The sequence below is a fragment of the Leopardus geoffroyi genome, chromosome B1 (genome assembly GCF_018350155.1).
Source record: "Leopardus geoffroyi isolate Oge1 chromosome B1, O.geoffroyi_Oge1_pat1.0, whole genome shotgun sequence".
Taxonomy (NCBI): domain Eukaryota; kingdom Metazoa; phylum Chordata; class Mammalia; order Carnivora; family Felidae; genus Leopardus; species Leopardus geoffroyi.
The window spans coordinates 77,839,365-77,856,892 of record NC_059327.1 but is presented as its reverse complement, the minus strand read 5'-3'; the positions used below and the strand labels follow the sequence as shown (position 1 = coordinate 77,856,892).

The 17,528-nt window shown below is 35.4% G+C and overlaps 1 protein-coding gene across 3 annotated transcripts in view; it reads right to left on the bottom strand.

Moving 5' to 3' along the window:
• Nucleotides 1-1,902: 1,902 nt before the first annotated feature.
• IQCM (IQ motif containing M) overlaps nucleotides 1,903-17,528 on the bottom strand; it is a 468,312-nt gene continuing 452,686 nt past the window's right edge. For all 3 annotated transcript variants that reach the window (XM_045466083.1, XM_045466099.1, XM_045466092.1), the window contains exon 14: nucleotides 1,903-2,317. In XM_045466083.1, coding sequence (XP_045322039.1) covers nucleotides 2,208-2,317 — 110 coding nt within the window. In that variant the 3' untranslated portion in view covers nucleotides 1,903-2,207. The remainder of the gene's footprint in view (nucleotides 2,318-17,528) is intronic.

The window sequence follows — 17,528 nt, the reverse complement described above, 5'->3', positions numbered from 1 at the left end:
TAGACAACTAAAAGACGTAACAAAGCTGAATCTTGACTTTTCATTGTTTCTGGATTTTTTTTTCCTAATGCACTTTTATTTAATTTGGCTTAGCTATTTTACAGATTGTATTACTCTAGTCAGAAGCAGTGTTTTAGAACTCAGCTGGGTCACAGGAACTTTCTCACCACTCCATTCTAATTTGCAGTTTTGCTATAATAAAAGGCCCAAATATATTGCTACTGTCTAGACGTTTTATCTGAAACAAGTGTCCTTTGTAGTCTCAGAGGACTTTTCTATTTTATTTCCAGTAAATCAAAGTCTGTGAAGAGCTTCGGTTCTTATTAAGACATACCCTTCACAGTCCAGTGACTGCCAACAGTAGCAAGCCATTGACAGTTCATTTACATATAAGTGATGACTTCCATCAGGTAGTTGGCTCAAAAACACAATGGACATTTAGAGCATATCCAATATTTCTTGTTCTTTGATGAGCACCAAGTGCCAATTTTTATATAGAAACTAACTATTGAGAAGTGAAGGCTTCTTTTCCCTGACCTTACACTGTCTCCTGCAGCTCCAGAGTGACATATTGTCGCTGAACTTTAATGTAGGATCACATCTCTGAAAGACATTCAGTAGCCCTACCTCAGTTTGCTAAAAATCAAGAATAATAGTCAAATGTGGGAAACAGGAGATAAGAACAATTATCACATTTTGTTAAAGGAAAAAATAAACTTCTATATTCTGCCCCCAACTGTCATAATCATACCTTAATTTTTTTGTTTTATTTTTACAGGGTAATTTTGATGCTTTTTTATATTAATTGTTTTCTCTTATAAATATATTTGCCATTTGAAAAAGTGACACCCATTACACAACACTCATTAGGAAATCCTGTATTTTAGTTTGTAGGTGCCTTTCATTATAATTCTATGGTTTTGCTCCCAATTTTTTCTTGAATAGTGGTAGCAGAAATCCAGCCAAATTTTCATCCTAATAATGCTATAAAAAGGAGCAGGCTGATGATCTGTTACCACACTGGAACTCAACTCATGTGTGATTTTTTTCTTTTCTTTTTTTTTTCTGTTTTTATTGTGCGCTTTCCAGATTTTTTTAGTCTTGAAATAAAGAAAAATGTTTTTCTTTAAAATGAAACACTTTCAATTACCAACAGGGAGAATTTGGATAATTTAATTTCACAAATAAGCTAATGTGTATATTTTAGCTCGTAATCATTTACCCTCACCCCTCCCCACCTCTACCCCCACCCCCATCAAGTGTTTTACTGAAAACATTTTTTGGTTAGAGGATTAGCATGTTTTTTAGCCCAGCTTGGTTCTGGTTTTGGTGAGGCTCTGACTTAACATGATTTTTGTAACTGGCTTTTCTAAACATTTTATTCTAATAACTTCCACATGGGTTCTACAGTAAACTTTACTGAATCAAATAGCCTGAGAGAGATTTTATTCTTAAACCAGAGTTGATTACAGAAGTCACAGATCACAGGTAAGAACTGAAAAAATGAAACACATGTAGTTACCACCTCTATTCATATCTAGTCTCTATGTTAGGTACACATTCTGTTCCTTCACTTATTTCTCCAACTGCATTCAGAAGGAGGAAGTAGAGGAGGGCAGAATTGATAGATAACCTGATGGATGGATGGATGGATAGATAGGTAGACAGATAATATTAAATTCAAGATTCTTAAACTGGTGCTGTCCAACTGTGTCTCAAATCCTTTCTGAACTAAGGCAAGCAACTCAGGAACACTATATATTGACTTCCAGTTTTTCACGAGTGAGGAATGACAATAGGGAAAAATAATACTAGACTACACTAATAAAGTCATATAGTTTAAAACACATTTTGAGAAACAATTTCCAAAAAAATTAAGAGAGTTTTTAGAAACAAAAATTCTAAAGTCTCTTTATGGCATTTATTGGTAATGGAACAACATAAATTAAAGTCCAATGAAAGGAACACTTGACACTAAGAGGTTTCAACTTCATTATGATAAGAGTAGCTGTTAGTGAAGAAGAGCCAGTGAATGGTTCATCCAAAGATATTTTGAAATTATAAACTGACTTGTTGAAATCCTTCTTTTGATATCCAAAGATGCTTGTCATTTTTTCCTGTTGATATATAATTAATCCATGGTCGATGTTAATGTATCTTTGGGTAGAAAGGTTCAACTCTTAAGATAATAACATTGTGTTGAAACATTATTCTACTTCTTTTGATAAATGTCTCATTTTCCTTTCTCTTATAGATCTGGATACTAACTTTCCAACAATCCGGATGTTAGCTCTTTTGAGTATTGGATGTCCGTTCACTATAAGACAAATATATAACTACATTAATATATTTTCAAATAATATGATAATGTGCCATGCTTTTGAAATCATAAAATATTATAGGAAATAAATTCTAGTGGTTCTAGAACATTAAAAATTTTGAGTTGGACACATTTCTTTCAGGTATATTGTACTACATTATATATCATGACAAGAGACTCCGCAAGAGTTACTATAAAACCAAACAGCTGAGAGAAGGGATGACAGAACCTGGATCCCAACATACAGTGTTACTTCAAATAAGTTAGATGCAACATATGTTTGATCATAAGAGCAACAGTATTATTATTATTTTTTACAATACAACATACTCAGTTCTGATATGGATATTCAAATCAATGTAAACTACTATTTATACAGAGTGCTTGTACTAGATTCATCTTTGGATAAAATGACTTTCCAAATGAGAAACAAAAGCCATAGATTTAATGTGTCTACCATGATACACACACTAATTTACAGATATGGTAGTATGTTTTTGCCTTTTAGGACCTATTGCTGTTATGAAGCAAAACAACCAAAAAATAGTTTAAGTTAGGAGAACAATCCACATTACTACAAGGAATTTAATGACTTGATGTGTTGCAAAAGAAGAATCAGGGCACTGTTGCTGTTTTATGTTATCTATATTGCCATTAGACAAATACCAAGGCTTCTAATAACATAAATAAATTATACCACATTTGGAGTATTTATAAAATAATTAGTATTTATCATTCCAACTGTGATTGTTGGTAGCCACCAACTGGTGTTCTAATCTAGTAGTTATATAAGATAAGCATGTTAGTTCTAAAAATCAGATCTCAGGAAAAAAATGATTTCCTGTTGTGAATGTTTTTTAATTATATTCAATACCAACCATACATTTCATCAGACAGAAGACAGTTAAAATATAGGATTTCTCAAATTACTTAAAATAGAAAAAATAGTGAAGATAATGGTCCAAGATCTTGTTTCTACACATTTGTCAGTGAATCCAGACTTGGTGCTCAACCTTAGGTTCCTTATTTTTGAAGTGTGGATAATATCTATCTTGTTGAGTTGTTGAAAGGATCCAAAAAAACCATATATCAAAAGACATATGTTTAATAACGTATTAATATTTACCCTTTATTTATAATAAATACACCATACTAATGCAAGGTGTTAATAATTAGAAATGGGAGAAGGGGGTGTAAGGAGGTATATGGGAGCACTTTCTACTTTCCACCAATATTTCTATAATCCTAAAACTCCTAAAACAATAAAGTCTATTAGTTAAAAAAAAAGATATGTCTGATACTTCATAAATATTCAAGATACAGTGGCTGTATTGTGATTACGTACACCATGATGTTATAATGTATAAACTTTATAAAGATATTTCACTAACAATTATGTGAGATAATAGAAAAAATATATTGGTCTCTGCCTTCTGATTCTTGGCACTGAACTCCTAAAACCTTTATAATTTTCTAAGTGATAAAAGCACTGGGAGCATCTTTTGCCCTAATGAAGTGACTGAGTGAACTCTTGTGTGGCTGCTGGATGAGAGATGGATCCAGGACACCCAGTTAGTATCCAAGAATTACTTGTTGGTGTAAGGGAAAAATTCACACACGGATGACCAGAATCCTAGTTGGTGATCAGGAGTGGGATTGGGAGTGGAATCCTAAATTATATAATCCATTATTTTATAAATGTTTCAATTAAATAAAGGATCATTTAATTTTAGGAAGAATAAAAATATAAGTATACATGATATATTTTTAACCTTTCAAAGTAAATATCCTTGACTTTCATTTTCATCATATAGCAGAGAACAATCCTTTTGATTAAAACAAGTCAAATCTTGAATAAAATATTATATGTATTTTAACTGCATTGCTAAGCTGGCAGAGAAGTAGGAAAATGCAGAGGCCAAAAAGAAAGTAAAATCAGTAATCTATAGTGGATATTTGAGTGCCAAAATCAGTTTTGTTTTGTTTTGTTTTTTTGGACTGAGGTTTTCTGCAGAACCCTGGATACCTGAACTTTATTCAGCCTTATGAAGGGAGTGGGGACAGGAGATAAAGCATAGGGTCCATTCAAAATGGGGAGTTCATCAGGAGACCACAATGAAGGGGTGGGGCCCTAGAGGGATACAGCATCAGAGTAGGCAGAATGATGTTAAAAAAGAGAGAAGGAAGGGAAGGGAAAGAAAAGGAAGGGAAGGGAAAGGAGGGGAGAGGTGGGCAGAGCAGAGCAGGGCATGGAAAGAATAGGAAGGGAAGCAGAGGGGAAGAAAGAGAAGGACAGGGGGAAGGGTGAGGATCTGGGAAAGGAAGGGAAGGGGAGGGAAGAGGAGAGGAGGGAAGGGGAGGAAAAGGAAGGAGAGTGGAGGGTGTGGAGTTGGGGAAAGGAAAAGGAAAAGAACACTTCAAAGAAAAACAGCCAGGGAACTTTCCTATCTCTGTGAGGCTGGGTAGATACAACTGAACCCCAAGCCTGGCCCTGGTTTGATGTTCCAGTTCATGTCACCTGTGTGGTCCAAAAAAATTTCAGTAAGTGTAGAGTTTGTTGGTCTGCCAACAAACCCCTGTTGTTGGAAAAACCCCTATAGAAGAAAGCAACTTCAACCAAGTCTTTTAAAATACATCACAAAAATGTATTTCATCATGTTATCAAATGCCTGTATGTTACAAAGTTATTTTAAATGGAAAAACAGATTACAAGCCAGTATCCACAAAATGATCCCAGTTTTTTAAAAAAAATTATATGCGTGGGGCAACACCCACAATATTAAAAGAGCAACATGTTAATAGTGAGTGGAAATATAATTTAGCTTTAGTTCTGTTTGTTTATCCATATTTTCAACAGAACATACCATTTATGTAAAAATAACAATGTTAGAGGTCTTCAAGTTTCTAGATTGCAATATATAATAGAAAGTCATTTTTATTGTAATGAATAAATAATCATGAGTTAGATATCTTTGTTTATACTTCAATAATTTAAAGAAATGATTCAAATTGGAGAATCATTCAAATTAAATAGATAATATGCGGAAAATATGCATTTCATTAGCTGCATTTTTAGGAAAGGATACTAAAATTTTCTCAAAGATTGAAAGTATGCTTTGCCCTCTGTTTTCTTTTTAACCACCTCCAGACTTTCAGGTTCACAAATCTATTTCATTATTTTTCATGCAATCTCTCTGACCTCTTCAAGGATATGTATTTTTCTACACTCTTGGCTACCTCCTGTGAATGCTTCAAAATGAACCTTTGTAAAGGAACTTGGAAAGAAAATGCATGTGGATTATGTAAAAAGTAAAATATACATTTATGTCACTGAGTATCAGTTGAACCCTGTTTGTGCAGGGTCATGCTAAGTGTTATGAGGTGATGTAGAGGGCACCAGCTTAGACCTTTCTGAGTCTTCATTTCCCCACAAACAAACCAAAAACAATAAACAAACAAACAAAACCCTGTAATTTTATGTTACTCATAGAGATTTAGTTAGAAAAAATAAATGAAAGCAACTACCTAACATGGTATCACAGCCCTGCCCACCAGCAAGATTATCAGAGCCTATAAATAGCACAAATATAGTCCTAGATGACAAACAATTAAGGACATATTTAAGTTGTTACATTTGATGCTAGTATATGGCAGGGTCCAAGTTTGAACCTGCATGTTGTGCACTTTAGAATTTCAAACAGGTGTATGTCCAGAAGACTGGCAGAACAAATCCTCCAAGGACCTTTCTGTAAAGAAAGCAAGAAATTCTCTTGGGGAAAATCTCTTAATACAGGAAGAGTTAGCTGAATATTCCATCTTGGTCTAGGAAGACAGTGGCAGCTGGCAGGGATGGGTATATTTACGTAATTTGAATTGCCTCTTGCTAAGATGATTTTGCTTTGACTTTCCACTTCCTTATTCCCTATCCATCTCTTCCCTCTCCCCCCCACGACCCCCCCACCCCCCATCTGGATACTCTGTGGGAGATACTTTGTGAGAGAAAGGCCCCAGTGAGAAAATGACAAGGGAACTGAAAAAGCTGTTTCCCTACACCATGCCCTTGGGATGCTGAGAGCACAGGGCATACTGAGATTGAGGTAACAGTGGTTCAGAGTCCAAGGGAGAAGTTTTTCCTTCTGCAGGTTGGAATCAGCATGGCATGGCCTGCATAGGTGCTGACAGCAATGGCAGCAGCAAGACACCTTTGCTAGGCTTCCTGCACTTCAGAGTGACAGCAGAGTGTAGAAGTCTATTTTTAGCCTAGAGTTGGGTATTTATGAGCACACGTGAGACATCCTATAAATAACCAATTATGAGGACTGCTTTCAAAGAAATAACAGATTGCATAAAAGTAGGTAGAAAATTCTATGTGTGACTACCTTTGTGACTATATATGTATCTACATATACATATGTGTGCATATATGTGGTTGGATATTGTTTTGAAATATTAAAGGTTGGCTTTCGACTCTTCACCTCTCTTAGCTCCTGGTTCTGCCATTCAGGCAATGGTTTCCTTGAGGGTGACTGAAAATAAATCACCTTATTTCTGACATTTACCAGTTTGAAACAAGGAAAAATTATATAAATAGGTAACAAATATTCTATTATTGAGTTTTTAAATAGTTGGGTTCCTCTTTGTAATCTATAAAAAATATATATAAAACAGGAGCACCTGGGTGGCTCAGTCAGTTAAGCATCTGACTCTTGATTTCTGCTTAGGTCATGATCTCACCATCGTGAGATCAAGCCCTGCATTGGGCTCTGCGCTAGGTGTGGAAACTGCTTGGGATTCTCTCTCCCTCTCTTTGCACTTCCCCTGCCTTTCCAAATAAATAAATAAACCTAAAAAGTGAAAAAGAATTGGACTAGCAAACTGGAGGGGAACAAAAGAAAAGTTATTGATGCTCTCATGAGAAAGGGCCAGGCAGCCTTTCCCCTTGTACCTTGCCCTGAGGGAATGGAAAAATGGAAATCTCAATGATAGAAAGCACTTAGAGTTTGTGGAAAGATTTAGGAGTAAAGGAGTTTTGTTGAAGGGGACATGATTCTTCTGAAACACAAAGCCAAGTGGCCAATATGGTGCTGTGACAGTAGCTTTGGGGAGGGTCTAGGTAAGGGTTGTGCAGCCTCCCAGAACAAATTGCAGCCCAATGTGGTATGAGGAGAGCCATTGAGATTGTAGAGATTTCTAAGTGGGAATGGGAATTCTGAGAAGACTGGATGACTGGAGGAGGCCAGAGGTCAGGACAGGGAGAGAATCGAGTAGATGCACTTCTCTACTGGGGCTAAGGCAGATGCTAAGGCTGAATGCCAATGAATGGTTCCTAAGGTCCCAAGGTTCCCCAGATCCAGGCACAGGAGTTACATCTCAGGAGGCCATCAAAGAAAAGACGTCACAGTGAGGATGTCTCTCACAAGATGAAAAGAAACAGGAGAGCAGCCCTATTATAGGTGGGGGCCTGGCAAAGAGTAAGTAAGAAAGAAGGACAAAAGTTGATGGTATATATAAGCAACAAGACCAACATAAAAACACACAAGTTAGAGATGTAGCTTACAGATTACTAAGAGGAAAGCAGTCTGGTTACTAACAGGGAAATATTTTCTATGTGAAAAACTTGAGTACGAAACTCTACTTGCTGTGCAATCAGAAAATACGAGTTTCATCACAAGTAATATCCACTTATGGAATGGGGTAAGGGAAAAAGAGCTGACCTAAGTAACTTGAAAAAACAATGTTTTGCCTAGAAACTGGAAGCTAATGAAAAAATGCAAATGGATAGATGCAGATAGATACATAGAGAAATAATTATAACTATGTTTACAAACTTGGGTTAGTAATCCAAGAATCAAATAATACAAGAATCATATTTTATATATATATATATACATGTATATATGTATTTATATATGTATATGTATATACATATGTATATATGTATTTATGTATATATATATTTCTTTATACATTTATTCTTATACATTTATACATATATATGTATATATGTATTTATGTATATATATATATATTTCTTAGATCTGTCTACTGAGGGACACTGGAGACCTCAGTAACAATGAACACATCCCAGTGCCCAGATTTTGGTTTCTTAAGACTACTCTCCAATAAAAGGAACCAAGAGTCCCTGGAGAAATGGCTGGCTCTAGGGCCAAGGCAGGGACAATATAAGATGAATCTTCAGAATCTTGTAATGTCAGAAAGTAAGGAAGCGCTCAAAAAACAAAAGGACAGGAGCATGTCACAGGGACTCAGGAGTCTACGTGAAAAAGCACCCAATGTCTAAAGCTGGAATAATCTGAAAAATAGCAACAACAAAAGAATGTAGTATTAGATTATAACTTAAAGTATAAAAGAAATATACAGGAGTACATGTAAATAAATGATTGAATAAATAAATAGGGGAGAAAAAATCTTCATTACATAAGAATTCTTTATAATTTATGTAGATATTCCCACTTCCCAGAGAAAATGTTTAATATCTCATTCATACTTCCTTGAGTGTGAGCTGGATTTAGTTATGGACTTTCAAAAAAAAAAGATTGGAGAGGGTGGATGGGGAGAAAGTAACTTATAGCAAGTGGAGAAACCAGACAAACACTATCTTGGCCCGTTGATCGAGGTTAATATCATGAGAAATAATTCATATTGGTAGCATGTTCTTGCTAATGTGATGTGATGAGAAGGGCACTTCACCTCTGCTATTCTTTCAAAAAAATACACAACCTCGGCATTTGAAAAACAATAATATTGACAATGAGAAGGATAGCTTCCATTTAATGTACATTCATTCTTTGCCAGGCACAGTGCTGAGTTCTTTACTTATATTATCTCAAATTCTCTTTCTACCAATACCAGATGCTGTCATTAATATTATTATAAGAAACTCAGGGGCGCCTGTGTGGCTCAGTTGGTTAAGCGTCCGACTTCCACTCAGGTCATGATCTCGTGGTCTGTGAGTTCAAGCCCCATATCGGGCTCTGTGCTGACAGCTCAGAGCCTGGAGCCTGCTTCAGATTCTGTGTCTCCCTCTCTCTCTGCCCCTCCCCCACTCGCACTCTGCCTCTCTCTCCCTCAAAAATAAACAAACATTAAAAAAAAATTTAAAAAAAAGAAACTAAGACTCATAATACTAACATGACTCATTGGGCTATATAGGTAATTTTTGATCCACATATGAATTGCAGAACCTTTTATAATAACTCACTGGAAACCATAGCACTATTTAAATCATTCATTTTTAAAGCAGGTCTATGTTACGTTATATAATTCTTTTGCCTTTTTACTTAGTACATCCCTTGAGCATCATTTGTCCTTCTTCAAAATATCAGGTAATATAATTTTTGTGTCACTGCATTAATCTCTAAAATAGTGTCTTGCAGATTAATGAGTGTTCAATAATTTTGATAATGCTTATTGTTTTTACAAAATTGATCATATTATACATATTTTGCTTTCTTCACTCAAGAAGAATTGATGGAAATCTTTCCATGCTAACCAGTATAGCTCTAATTCATTATTTTAAGTGGTGCATAGTATTTTGTGATGTGAATAGATCATAATGTTGCTTTATTGATTAGCATTTACTTTGCTCCTCAGTTTTTCCAAATAAAATTAATGCTTAAAATAAGCATGCTTATGTATTTCGTAGCACTGTCATTTCCATGTGACAGATTCCCAAGATGTAGTGCAGAGTCAAAAGTATTTATATTTTTAATTTTAATTGATATTGCCAACATGCTTTCTAAAACAGGATAATGCAATTTATACCAGCAATGTGTGCCAATACTTCTTTGCTCATAACCTAGCCACAATAGGCATTATTGTTTTACTTGCTTTGTTTTAATTGTGACCAGTCTAAAAGCTGCTAATCCATTGAGTTTCTTCATCTTCTAGTGACTGAGCAACTTTGCATATATTCAACGACTTTTGGATTTTTTGTGAGTGGTTTCTCTACATCTTTTGTCTATTTTGCTATTAGATTATCCTCTTTTGCTCAATTTTAAACAGTTCAACATATTAAACCTCTGTCTCATAAAATGCAATTCTACTCCAAATCAATTTTTAAAATAGGTTTGTTTATGGTATTTTTTCATAGAAAAGTTTTGAAATTTTTATAAAACGAAAGTCATTTTTCTTCTGTTTTATATTCTTTATTGAGTATCTTTCTTGCTCCTACCTTAAATATGTAGTTCTTTAGATTTCCTTGCAAATTGATTATTGACTGACTAATTGATTGGTTGATTGGACTCATTGTTGAATTTTCTCAATTGCTACTTTTAGTATCTATCGATATTATTATATAATTTTTCCCTAAAAGTCTTTATGTAATAAACTATGGGAATAGAATTCTGAATTTTTAATATGGTGTTATCCTTATATTTGGAACAAAATGTATTTGGCCTTAGTGTGTTATCCTTTAATAGATGCCTGGGACAAGTTCCTTTTTCCAAGTACTCAGTGCTCATAACTACTAAGACAAAGCATACCAGCCACTTCCACCTTGTTAGAAACTTTCTTTGGATCTTTCAGGCCCAATTACAAGAAATCCACTCTCAATAAGAGCCCTTTCACCAGCATCATATAATAGCGGCTAGGACTGCCTCCATTACCCAGATCTCATTCTCTGCTCAATGGCTAAGTGACACAGCTTCAAAGCAAAGACATGAAAGATGAAAACAACAAGAGGAATTTTGGAGTTTTCAATTGGAAATTCTTCATCATATTTTTAAAAGTGTTATAAAAAGACAAAGTAATAAAAGCCAAAGACTATACAATCTGTGTAAAAAAGGCACAAATATGAAATTTCTCTAAGCTGAGGTAGATCATTTTTTCTGGGGAGGTTGTAGGAAGGAATCAAGGCAAGATCTTAATATTCCAAACAAATACATGAGATTAACATAAGGAGGAGGCCCATCCAGAGAACTCACATCTTAAAAACTAGAAAAAAAAAAAAAAACGTCCAAATGCATTTCACCCTGGTAGTTTTCCAACTTAGTACATCCTCTGAGCATCATTTGTTCTCCAACTCCTTGTCAAAAGGAGTGCCCCAATCATGAGAGGCCCCCATGAGCCACCAGGCTTCAGGAGGTGCGAGGTTCATCAGACCCCCTCCATTCCCCTCCCCATAGATGAGGCAGTCTGCAGCAAGCAGAAACAGTTGGGTTCTCTTATGTCAAAATGGCAAAATACCAAAAAGGAAGTTGAGAGAAGCCCTCTCTTTACTATCCAAGCGAAACACAAGCTTTTCTGATACCCTGCAACGGCGTGCCTTGTACCAAGCAGAAAACAAACTCCAAGAAGCCGGTAAACAACACAAAACAAAATAACAACAACAAAATGAAAATGGTATGGTATTATTACAATAATCTACCAGAAAATACTCAAGTGCTTCATTATTCATTTTAATCTACATTAGGACAACAGCAGAGTGAAGATTCAAATTGCTGAACTGCCTCTGAAAAGAAACAATCACAAAAAAATTAAAGTATTCCAATATATGTGCACAATGGAAAAGAGCAAAGAAGGTTTAAACCATGTATGTTGTAATCTATTGCATTCTAATTGAAATCCAATCGATCTTAACAGGATTTAGATAAGGACATTTAATGGACAAACTTTTCAAAGCAGAATGGTCAATATCTCACCAAGAAGTGATAAAAATTCTTGTGACATTTTTAGTAGAGAGCCAAGAGCATGAACTTTGGGATCAGAAAGACCAAAATACTAAAAGACTAAAATATTGGCATTTTTAGCTTAGCACCTTTGTGATGTTAAGAAAGATGACTTTGCATGTCTTCATCTGTAAAATGAAGACAATATCAGTACCTACTTCAAAGGAATAGTATAGGAATCTAATAAGAAAATATACATAAAACACTTGATTTAGATTTGAATGTATCATAAATTCTTATATTGTGTCTATTATCATCCCCCTTTCTCTTCTTTTTTGTCCTCCTCCACTGAGATGGAGATTAGTTTGTCACAATCTGCCCTGCCACATATTTATTAATTTACTGGGTATTTTGTTGTTATTTTCTTTAAAGTGTACTTGCTTTGTGAATGCCACTTCCAGATAAGCAAACAACCCTTTTCCAATGAACCACCATATTGTTTCCTCTAACTTTTTCCTATAGACACATTCTGTATTTACCACTGATGTGACTGCATTCTGATGTGAAAACCAGTGAAAATATAATTCCTAGTTAGTTTTTAACACACAATGCTACCTCTTCCACCCATACACATAACCAAGTGAAATTCTGAGAAATATAAAATCTTCATTTTGTTCATTCTTCTTAGATAAATCAGATAAACCTATCTAGTATTTCCAAGAGGTCTACCAAAACAGCCCGTCTTCCTGCCCTTCCACCTCTCCCTTCTCATATGAGCATGACTCTGGAAATCTTGTTAAGACAGTCTGGTGGAGGGGTGCCTGGGTGACTCAGTGGGTTAAGCATCCCACTGTGGCTCCAGTCATGATTTCATGGTTTGTGGGTTTGAACCCCAGTGGCAGCACGGGGCTCTATGATGACAGTGTGGAGCCTGCTTGGGATTCTCTCTCTCTCTCTCTCTCTCTCTCTCTCTCTCTCTCTCTCCCTCTGCCCCTCCCTCACATGTGTGTGCACACACTTGTGCCCTTTGTCTCTCTCTCTCTCCCTTCCCCTCTCTAATAAATTAAACTTAAACGACAACAACAAAAGACTCAGTCTGGTAGAGCATCTTAAATTTCCTTCTCCCAGACCTTGAAGTGAGGCACTTACACTTTGAGTAAGCATATTTATTGATCATATAATCCCTTTCTATACAGTGTCTACATCTGTGAAAAGGCTTAGAATTGGGTATGTTCACAGAACAAATATGCTCAGTTAAACTTTACCACTAGGTGTCGCTCTGTCACATCCAAGCAAAAGTGGGGCCACTTCACACTACCAAAATGCTGTGCAGTCTAGGCACTTGTCCCACACCTGAGAAATATCTAACAGTAATATTGACTTTGCCCCACTGGAAGCAAATAATTAAGATTAATGTAAGACCAAAGTTGGCTCTAAGTATCCTCTGATCAGGATAGAAGAACCCACTTATCTCCACCAACCATGATCTCAATTGATAGGTCTCCACTTCCAAAGGGCTGAGGTACACCTGCAGTGTTTCTGTCTCCAAGAGTTTTCAGCTTTCCAAGCTCCATGATGCCAGAGGCTAATGGAAGCACTTCTTTTATCCCCTCATATCGTGTTGGTGTCATTAGCAACAACTCAGATGGGCCTCTGAACTTATAATGAAAACTAAGGTTCATCAATATGTCTTTACCATATGAAGCTGCTATGCAAACATGATCCAATTGTTCCTCATTCTCTAAGATTCATTCTACTATTGCTGACAAATCATGGAAATTAATTTTCAGGCTGAGAATCTGGCAACTATTTTCCAGTGAGTTAGTGCACCCCAGAAAGAATTTTGTGGAGCTGAGTTCATGAAAAGCCCCAATTCTAAGCCTTCTAGATTCACACTTAGCACTTCTACTTCCAAAGATGGCCACCTCTAGAGATTTAGTAGCATGTTCTATCCATGTCTACCAAGTCTTTTTCTCCCTTTGGTACCTCTCATGAATTTCTCGTTTTTTTTTTTTTTTTTTTTTATAAACAACTATAATTAGTCTGAACCAATGATTAAAAGCAATAACAACAATAACAACAAAAACTTGTTTAATTATAAGTTTCACAGCAGTGAGCACATTCTCACACTCACAGAGATCTGCATTTATCTGACATGAACATTTGAACAGAAGAATTTTTGAGTTCTTCAGAAACCAGGTCTCCATTGAGACTTGGTTAAAACTCATCCCATTGGAAATTTAATGAAGGACTTCTTTAGACTTCCTCAATTTAGTAAATTTATATGGTACTGAATAGGTTTGCTTCTTGTCTTGAACAGGGCATTCTAAGCAAAATTATAATGGGTGCAAGTTCAGTTTTGTTGACATCCCTCTCCTTTATGCTATCCATTGATCAGAAAAATGAAAATGGTGAAATGTATTCGTGGATAAAGTACAAAGTAATTTTAATGCTGAGCAGAAAGTTGGATTTAAATTTCCGGATTATGGATCCCACAGTGAAACTCAAATAAAAATCGTGGATCCATGAGATTCCATTTCTGGCAAAATCTGAAGTAATGATGATGAATTCTAAATCTTACTCAGTCCCATAATAATATGCCCCAAATGTAGCTTCTTAAAATTATTTTAAAGTTATCTTTAGACATCTTTTTGACAGTCAATACTTTTGCACACCCATTTGAAACTTCCTTTAAAAACCGTCTCTTTCTATTTGTTTCTCTATGTATTAGTGCTCCCCTGTATCAATCCTACGAATCTCTTTGGTCAGTACCCTTAAAATTTAACCACACATGCTAACTGCTAAAAAATCTATCCTTCTATCTCTCTTTCATCTAAACATCAAGAAATGTCCCCACGGTCATGATCCTTCCCTATTTCTCTCCTTCTGTTCCCATGCTGTTAATGTGTACCTACTCTTGGAATGCTGCCCTTATCTTACATCTCTACCTCCTTCATGTATGTTTCTGGAAAGGCATTTTTCTTCTACTATGATTGATTTCTTAGGCTATAATCAGTCTGTTCCCACACCCACTAATTTCAGAGAATAAAATACTCTAACATTGTAACTGCTAATGTTTTAATGACTGGATAGATAAGGAAATCCAGCTTAGAGGGGCTAAGTAACTTGCCCAATTAAGAGGTGGACTGTGAATAAACACCCAAACAGCATTACTCTAGAGTTTCAGTTAGACAGGCAGCATGAAATAATGGTTGTGAAGACCAACTCCAGACCATACTGTCTAGGTCTAAATGATCAATCTGCAGCTTACCATCCATGTGGTCTTGAAACACTCTCTCTCTGCTTCATTTTTTACATTTTTCAAATGGGGATAATGACTATATTACTATTTATAGTTGTGATGAATAAATGAGTTAATATATGAGCAAAACACACACAGTAAATGAGTTAAATGAGTAAAATGTATAGTAAATATTAAATTATTAGCATTAAACATTGTACTGTATCATTTTTCTAATTCAAAAAATATTTTAAAAATAAATGTACATCTATTAGTCAAAATAATATGACCAGTCTATAACTCCAGTTATAAATAGGGGTATAACTTGGTATATTTAACAGAGGAATGATTCACTAACCTGTCTCTCCATATCAAATACTTTAGTAGTGAAACCCTCGATCAGAGTTTGAAACATGTAACAGATGCTTAATGATGATGATAATGATGATGATGATAGCAATAACTGCTAACATTTATTGTAACTTACTGGGCACTAGCTGCTTATTTGACGCTATGGTAAGTACTTTAATCATCCCTATTCACAAACGAGGAAGCTGAAGCTAACAGGTTAAGTAACTTGTTCAAGATCGAGAAGGAACCAAATATCAACGTTTGAACTTCAATTCACTGAGGTAATCACAGAGCTGACCGGAGCCTAAAGCTCACAGTCAAAACACAATTGAGTAGCACATACATTTTCAGATAAATATGCTTCAAGTATTTGTAAGTCTAATCGTATTTCTTTATCTTTACATGGCATTACATTTGCTTTTCTACTCTAAAGTTGTACCGTTGGTCATAAAGTCATAGAATCCATTACTAACAATAAGCTTTAGGTTCAAAATATAATTATTTAATGTAAAATGTTCCCTAAATATTAGAATAAAAAGAATTCCAGAAGATGTGCCTACTAAGCCTCTGGGTGTGAAGATAGTTGTAAATTTAAACTGGCTCCATACTAGAATGGAGAAAGCTGCAGCCCAAAAAGGTTAACAAGTCACACAAACAGTAAGAGGCAGAATGGAAATTTGAATGAAGGGGGTTTTTCTGATCACAAAGTAATTTCCACTAAATCAAGTGGTTCTCCAAAGTACATATTTTTTCTTAAATTTGCCAGTTATAACTTAACTTTTTCCTTATAAACAAATTTAACTTTAATAAAAGCAATCTGTAATCATACCCTCAAGTGCATCTTTAAAAAAAAATTATTCTATTGTCACAGTTCCTTGCTTTTGAGAGACAAAATTAGTGGTGTTACACCTAGAATTTTTATAAACTGGCATCTAGTGTATTGGTGGTGAAAAAACTACACATACTATCCATCATATCCTATCTGGATAGCATATGAATATTGTGTACCAGTCTAGACAGTTTCATGCCCGAGACTATAATGCAATCTGTGTCTATAAGATATAATAAATAGAATAGGTTTATTCTGTTTCTTCTCAGAAGGACTGCAAAAACAAAAGCCTTGTGTTAAACCTTCAGAAAGAAAATGTTGACTAGACTGATAATGTTAAAGCAAATTCAATAACTAAATGTAAGATGTTTTCAAAAATACCCTGGATATTATTCTGTGTCAGATATTGTTCTAAGCACTTTATGTGTACTATTTAATTTATTTCTTATCACAACTCTGTGTGACAGTACCATTATAATCTCAATTTTATACAGGAGGAAACCGAGGCACAGAAATTTTAAGTAAATTTCCTACAGACACAATGTTAGTAAATCCTATTACTGTACTTCAAACCCAAGCAGTGTAGGTGAGGTAATCATACACCGACTCCCATATACGACAAAAACAACAGCATTAGCAATAACAGTTATGGGTCAGACACCCACATAAACATTTTACATGTATTTTTTCACTTATCCTTGATACTAACACTATGAGATGCTACTACCATAATTCTTGTTTCACAGATGAGAAAACCACAGCAGTTAGATAACCATACAGGATCATATTAAATTTTTTTTAATGTTTGTTTATTTTTGAGAGAGAGACAGAGAAAGAGAGAGAGAGAGAGAGAGAGAGAGAATGAGAATGAGTGGGGGAGAGGCAGAGTGAGGGGTAGACACAGAATCCAAAGCAGGCTCCAGGCTCTGAGCTGTCAGCACAGAGCCCAATGTGGGGCTCGAACACAGGAACCACAAGGTCATGATCTGAGCCCAAGTCAGATGCTTAACTGACTGCGCCACCCAGGTGCCCATTTATTAAATGGCAAGATCAGGATTTGAATCTAGCTGGTCAACAGATTCCATGCTTTTGCCTTTGTCTGAATATTAATTACCTGCATACATATTTAGTTGATATATATTTATATTTTATTCAAAT